Genomic DNA, 7,567 nt, shown 5'->3' on the forward strand with positions numbered 1-7,567 from the left:
ATCTATATTTAAAAATAATAATATATTTCTGTAAGAACTATATGTTGAATCAAATATATTAAGTACGATTTAATAACTTTTCCCTTATTAAATATGTGCAAATATTTCGTGAATCTCTCATATGAGCAGAAAAAAAATCGCTTTCTTATCAAATAGTCCATTATTTAGGAGCAGTATCTGCTCCTAAATGTCAAATTTAAATTATGATTCCAACAGCTGATATTTGTTTACATTTTTGATTTTATTTTGACATTTCAATAAATTTCAGCATTATAGACATCGCCGGATAAATTTAGCGAAGATATTGTGTTGGCAGAATCACACGATGGACAATTCTCTTAAAATAAAAATTGCTTATTTAAGAATTTTATCGAAGAGAATGGAGTTTTAGCAATAGTCATTAGTGGAATCGGCCTGCTGATCAACAGCAGGTCTTTCACTTGGTCTAGTAAATATATTTCGCAGCAAAGCGAACAAAAATCGAACAAGTGACATCTCGCGTATATTTATCAAGGACTCATATCGTGTATTTAGCTTTGTTATATCAAGAACATTAAATACAAGAGGACTTCTCAACTCAAGCGATTTTATTTCTACACACACTAGGCCATTCTACACATACGCAGAGATTTTGCATTGGCTGTGCAGAAATTGTTTTTGATTTCTCTTTCCGGTAAGTTTAATTCGTAAGAATATTAGCTGTATAAAATGTATAGTAGCTGATGTATAAAATACGAAACAAATGATGGGTCGAACTGCACCAAACTCTATATGTGACTAACTAATTTCCATTACTTCACTTTGGATTATGGGAGTTTTATGGGAGTTTAAATCGAAGCCTCCATTGAATTACGGCCACATAATAAAACAGAAATCGAAGTACGAGAAATACGGTAATGTAGTAAAATTTTATTTTTTATAAAAAAAGATTTAACAAATTTTTGCTGTCAAAAAATATAACTCAGTATTCAGCTTTCAGTTAAATGTCAGAAACATTTTTGTTTACTTGTGAATTAAGTTTTTACTGAAATCATAATATATTTTTTCGACTCTACACAACTTCAAAATTCAGCTGGTCTATGTAATGTACTAAAAATCTTATGTTATTGAAAAATTTGGGATTTCGCACAAAAATTAAAAACGGAAGTCCCCAAAATCTACAGTCATTTTTAAAATTTTAATATTCAAAACAAACGTACGGAAATGAGTCTTCACGTCACCTATGACGATAACGAAATTAATGAATCTGCAGAGAATCAAAATCTACCGTTTTTTGTAGGCAGAAATATTGGCGGAAAACAGTCCTTTGATTGCCCCTCAACTAATGGCCACGTTATAAAAACAAGACAAAAGTTTGTCAATTTGGAAAAAATGGCGGCAAATTCAAATCCAGTGGTCCATTCAGTTAAACCTGATCTGTTAGCATTAAAACCTGGCAAGGTTACACACATGCGTGCCCATTTCAGTTCCATTAACAACAGTAAGTTTCCAATAAAAGAATATAAATGTTTATAAAGCATATCATCTTAATAATTCAAATCAAAGTAATATATAAAACTTTTTCATTCAGGTGAAATCACTTTTCCTCGAGAATTTGATTTCAAGGAGACGCGAAATAAAATAAAAAGTTTGTTGCACAGTCACTCTGATGAAAGCCTTCCAAGAAATGGTATGGTACAACAGTTGGTTCGAAATCTGGAATGCAATATTAGGACTCCAGTATTAGAAGGAAACCCACATGACATGTGCATAAACCGATCACATGCATGCGATAATGAGTCAACCGAAACTACGGATGATCTTGAAATAAGGCAGTATAACTGTTTATGCGAGGGTAAGAAAACTCAGTGAGGACCCAGTTTGTGTCAAGAAAAAGACGAATTTATTTAACAAATACGTTTAACATCAACACTAGAAGTCCCAAGACTAATAAAACTAAGATATGAAGTCTCTGGAGAAGTCGTGACACAGATACGACAACACTCGATGTTGTTTACTAATAACAATGAACTTATCGGAACTCGTCACATCCTTGTCTTATTTTGTACAAACCCGTGAATATTTTGAACATAAAATATATCACATGCCAACTAAAATATTTAACAAATCCGTTTAGGATCAAGACTAGAAATTCCAAGGCTAATAAAACTAAGATATAACGTCTCTGGTATCAACTATTACACCTAAAGTAAATCATCTACATACTATAAATACGAAGAGGTCGTAACATAACACAGATACGAAAACACTCGGTGGTATTTACTAATAACAATGAACTTATCGGAACTCGTCACGTCCTAGTCTTATTTTGTACTAACCCGCGAATATTTTAAACCTGAAATACATTACACGCCAGCTAAAATATTTGTTTTAATTATGAAATTTGGTTTTCACTACTTCTATTTCTCATATAAAGCATATTTTATTGGGAAAAAATTAGGGTATAGCGATCCATTTAGACGGGAATGCTTTCAATATATTTCAATATAATACCATATATTGGTAAATTTTAGTAACGAAACTTTTTCGGTTCTCTGTGAGAGCAATTTTGGGAACAACTTCTATCTGAATACTCGAAAATATAAAGATTGAATAGTTATACCTTCATCGAGTACTGATCATCATACCGGCATCAAGTTAAGAAATGATTGGCAATTACACGACATTCTGAATGTAAACTAAACCAAATCTATATTTAAAAATAATAATATATTTCTGTAAGAACTATATGTTGAATCAAATATATTAAGTACGATTTAATAACTTTTCCCTTATTAAATATGTGCAAATATTTCGTGAATCTCTCATATGAGCAGAAAAAAAATCGCTTTCTTATCAAATAGTCCATTATTTAATTAATCTACGCACCAATGTTATATTAATTTTATTTTAATTTAAATTTCAAATAGCTGAACACTTTTTTGACGCAGTATCTGCTCCTAAATGTCAAATTTAAATTATGATTCCAACAGCTGATATTTGTTTACATTTTTGATTTTATTTTGACATTTCAATAAATTTCAGCATTATACACATCGCCGGATAAATTTAGCGAAGATATTGTGTTGGCAGAATCACACGATGGACAATTCTCTTAAAATAAAAATCGCTTATTTAAGAATTTTATCGAAGAGAATGGAGTTTTAGCAATAGTCATTAGTGGAATCGGCCTGCTGATCAACAGCAGGTCTTTCACTTGGTCTAGTAAATATATTTCGCAGCAAAGCGAACAAAAATCGAACAAGTGACATCTCGCGTATATTTATCAAGGACTCACATCGTGTATTTAGCTTTGTTATATCAAGAACATTAAATACAAGAGGACTTCTCAACTCAAGCGATTTTATTTCTACACACACTAGGCCATTCTACACATACGCAGAGATTTTGCATTGGCTGTGCAGAAATTGTTTTTGATTTCTCTTTCCGGTAAGTTTAATTCGTAAGAATATTAGCTGTATAAAATGTATAGTAGCTGATGTATAAAATACGAAACAAATGATGGGTCGAACTGCACCAAACTCTATATGTGACTAACTAATTTCCATTACTTCACTTTGGATTATGGGAGTTTTATGGGAGTTTAAATCGAAGCCTCCATTGAATTACGGCCACATAATAAAACAGAAATCGAAGTACGAGAAATACGGTAATGTAGTAAAATTTTATTTTTTATAAAAAAAGATTTAACAAATTTTTGCTGTCAAAAAATATAACTCAGTATTCAGCTTTCAGTTAAATGTCAGAAACATTTTTGTTTACTTGTGAATTAAGTTTTTACTGAAATCATAATATATTTTTTCGACTCTACACAACTTCAAAATTCAGCTGGTCTATGTAATGTACTAAAAATCTTATGTTATTGAAAAATTTGGGATTTCGCACAAAAATTAAAAACGGAAGTCCCCAAAATCTACAGTCATTTTTAAAATTTTAATATTCAAAACAAACGTACGGAAATGAGTCTTCACGTCACCTATGACGATAACGAAATTAATGAATCTGCAGAGAATCAAAATCTACCGTTTTTTGTAGGCAGAAATATTGGCGGAAAACAGTCCTTTGATTGCCCCTCAACTAATGGCCACGTTATAAAAACAAGACAAAAGTTTGTCAATTTGGAAAAAATGGCGGCAAATTCAAATCCAGTGGTCCATTCAGTTAAACCTGATCTGTTAGCATTAAAACCTGGCAAGGTTACACACATGCGTGCCCATTTCAGTTCCATTAACAACAGTAAGTTTCCAATAAAAGAATATAAATGTTTATAAAGCATATCATCTTAATAATTCAAATCAAAGTAATATATAAAACTTTTTCATTCAGGTGAAATCACTTTTCCTCGAGAATTTGATTTCAAGGAGACGCGAAATAAAATAAAAAGTTTGTTGCACAGTCACTCTGATGAAAGCCTTCCAAGAAATGGTATGGTACAACAGTTGGTTCGAAATCTGGAATGCAATATTAGGACTCCAGTATTAGAAGGAAACCCACATGACATGTGCATAAACCGATCACATGCATGCGATAATGAGTCAACCGAAACTACGGATGATCTTGAAATAAGGCAGTATAACTGTTTATGCGAGGGTAAGAAAACTCAGTGAGGACCCAGTTTGTGTCAAGAAAAAGACGAATTTATTTAACAAATACGTTTAACATCAACACTAGAAGTCCCAAGACTAATAAAACTAAGATATGAAGTCTCTGGAGAAGTCGTGACACAGATACGACAACACTCGATGTTGTTTACTAATAACAATGAACTTATCGGAACTCGTCACGTCCTTGTCTTATTTTGTACAAACCCGTGAATATTTTGAACATAAAATATATCACATGCCAACTAAAATATTTAACAAATCCGTTTAGGATCAAGACTAGAAATTCCAAGGCTAATAAAACTAAGATATAACGTCTCTGGTATCAACTATTACACCTAAAGTAAATCATCTACATACTATAAATACGAAGAGGTCGTAACATAACACAGATACGAAAACACTCGGTGGTATTTACTAATAACAATGAACTTATCGGAACTCGTCACGTCCTAGTCTTATTTTGTACTAACCCGCGAATATTTTAAACCTGAAATACATTACACGCCAGCTAAAATATTTGTTTTAATTATGAAATTTGGTTTTCACTACTTCTATTTCTCATATAAAGCATATTTTATTGGGAAAAAATTAGGGTATAGCGATCCATTTAGACGGGAATGCTTTCAATATATTTCAATATAATACCATATATTGGTAAATTTTAGTAACGAAACTTTTTCGGTTCTCTGTGAGAGCAATTTTGGGAACAACTTCTATCTGAATACTCGAAAATATAAAGATTGAATAGTTATACCTTCATCGAGTACTGATCATCATACCGGCATCAAGTTAAGAAATGATTGGCAATTACACGACATTCTGAATGTAAACTAAACCAAATCTATATTTAAAAATAATAATATATTTCTGTAAGAACTATATGTTGAATCAAATATATTAAGTACGATTTAATAACTTTTCCCTTATTAAATATGTGCAAATATTTCGTGAATCTCTCATATGAGCAGAAAAAAAATCGCTTTCTTATCAAATAGTCCATTATTTAATTAATCTACGCACCAATGTTATATTAATTTTATTTTAATTTAAATTTCAAATAGCTGAACACTTTTTTGACGCAGTATCTGCTCCTAAATGTCAAATTTAAATTATGATTCCAACAGCTGATATTTGTTTACATTTTTGATTTTATTTTGACATTTCAATAAATTTCAGCATTATACACATCGCCGGATAAATTTAGCGAAGATATTGTGTTGGCAGAATCACACGATGGACAATTCTCTTAAAATAAAAATCGCTTATTTAAGAATTTTATCGAAGAGAATGGAGTTTTAGCAATAGTCATTAGTGGAATCGGCCTGCTGATCAACAGCAGGTCTTTCACTTGGTCTAGTAAATATATTTCGCAGCAAAGCGAACAAAAATCGAACAAGTGACATCTCGCGTATATTTATCAAGGACTCACATCGTGTATTTAGCTTTGTTATATCAAGAACATTAAATACAAGAGGACTTCTCAACTCAAGCGATTTTATTTCTACACACACTAGGCCATTCTACACATACGCAGAGATTTTGCATTGGCTGTGCAGAAATTTTTTTTGATTTCTCTTTCCGGTAAGTTTAATTCGTAAGAATATTAGCTGTATAAAATGTATAGTAGCTGATGTATAAAATACGAAACAAATGATGGGTCGAACTGCACCAAACTCTATATGTGACTAACTAATTTCCATTACTTCACTTTGGATTATGGGAGTTTTATGGGAGTTTAAATCGAAGCCTCCATTGAATTACGGCCACATAATAAAACAGAAATCGAAGTACGAGAAATACGGTAATGTAGTAAAATTTTATTTTTTATAAAAAAAGATTTAACAAATTTTTGCTGTCAAAAAATATAACTCTTCTTCTTCTTCTTCTCTTCTTGAGTTAGTGCTATTACGCACTTTTACTCTATAATGGCTGGGGGGTTTATCACTACCCCACACTAGGCTTTAACTAGGCTAAAAAATCATATCATTTATTTGTCTTTTAGTTGATGACGGACCTTAAATCAGCATATCTTCCTGAGAGTCCAGAAGTGGACTTGAGGATTGTTATGGCGGGGTTAAGTAGCGTATCAACTTTAGTGAATAATTTTAAAGCTCTGTCTCTGATATATTTTTTCACTGAGTCAATCCTAAGATCTCTATGTATGTCCGTAGATCTAATGTACCATGGAATCTTAAACAGTTTTCTTAAGGCCAGGTTTTGAGCTATCTGTAATTGCTTTAAGGTGGTATTTGAGGCTTTGCTATATGTAACACATCCGTACAGAAGAGCAGGTCTAATTACTTGCGTATAAAGTAACTTTCTGTTTTTAAAGTTGAAGTGATAATTATTAAATAGCGGCTTTAATAAATGTAGAATCTTAGAGCAGCTATTCCGTTTGTATTTCAAATGTTTAAGCCAATTGAACCGTTTGTCAAAAGTGACCCCCAGATATTTTATATTATCCTCCCACCGTATCTCCGTGTCGCAAACGCTCACTCTTGGAGGATGCTGTCTTCTTTTTCGAGTTATAAATATAGCCTTGGTTTTGTCATTATTAATTTTAATCTTCCATTTTTGGAAGTATTCCACCATAAGGTCTATATTTCCCTGTAACGTGTTGCTTACATTTAAGGCATCCCGATCCGAGTAGATCAAGCATGTGTCGTCTGCGTAAAGCGCCATTGATGTGGGACTTAAGGTGGGGATGTCTGCCGTGTATACATTAAACAATGTGGGAGACAAAGGCGACCCTTGAGGTACACCTGCTACAATTGATCGGGCGGACGAAAGAGTGCTATTAATTTTAGTACGGAAGGCCCTTTCTTGCAGGAAGCTACCAATGATTTTAGTCAAACCACTAGGGATCCCAAAACGGGCTAATTTGACTATTAGACCATCATGCCAGACCTTGTCAAAAGCTTTGGCTATGTCAAAAATAATCATCCCGGTGGACTCCCGTTTAC

General features: G+C 32.5%; 2 protein-coding genes across 2 annotated transcripts; both read left to right on the forward strand.

Annotated features, from left to right (window-relative positions):
* The first annotated feature begins 998 nt into the window (after positions 1-998).
* LOC119664008 lies at positions 999-2,362 on the forward strand. Its single transcript, XM_038073591.1, has 2 exons — positions 999-1,480; positions 1,571-2,362. Exons 1-2 carry the CDS (start codon positions 1,204-1,206, stop codon positions 1,849-1,851), a joined length of 558 nt encoding a protein of 185 aa, XP_037929519.1. The 5' UTR covers positions 999-1,203; the 3' UTR covers positions 1,852-2,362.
* A 1,392-nt stretch (positions 2,363-3,754) lies between these two features.
* LOC119664007 lies at positions 3,755-5,118 on the forward strand. Its single transcript, XM_038073590.1, has 2 exons — positions 3,755-4,236; positions 4,327-5,118. Exons 1-2 carry the CDS (start codon positions 3,960-3,962, stop codon positions 4,605-4,607), a joined length of 558 nt encoding a protein of 185 aa, XP_037929518.1. The 5' UTR covers positions 3,755-3,959; the 3' UTR covers positions 4,608-5,118.
* The last annotated feature ends 2,449 nt before the right edge of the window (positions 5,119-7,567 follow it).

Source organism: Teleopsis dalmanni, unplaced genomic scaffold, assembly GCF_002237135.1.
Source record: "Teleopsis dalmanni isolate 2A unplaced genomic scaffold, ASM223713v2 unscaffolded_contig_1277, whole genome shotgun sequence".
Taxonomy (NCBI): domain Eukaryota; kingdom Metazoa; phylum Arthropoda; class Insecta; order Diptera; family Diopsidae; genus Teleopsis; species Teleopsis dalmanni.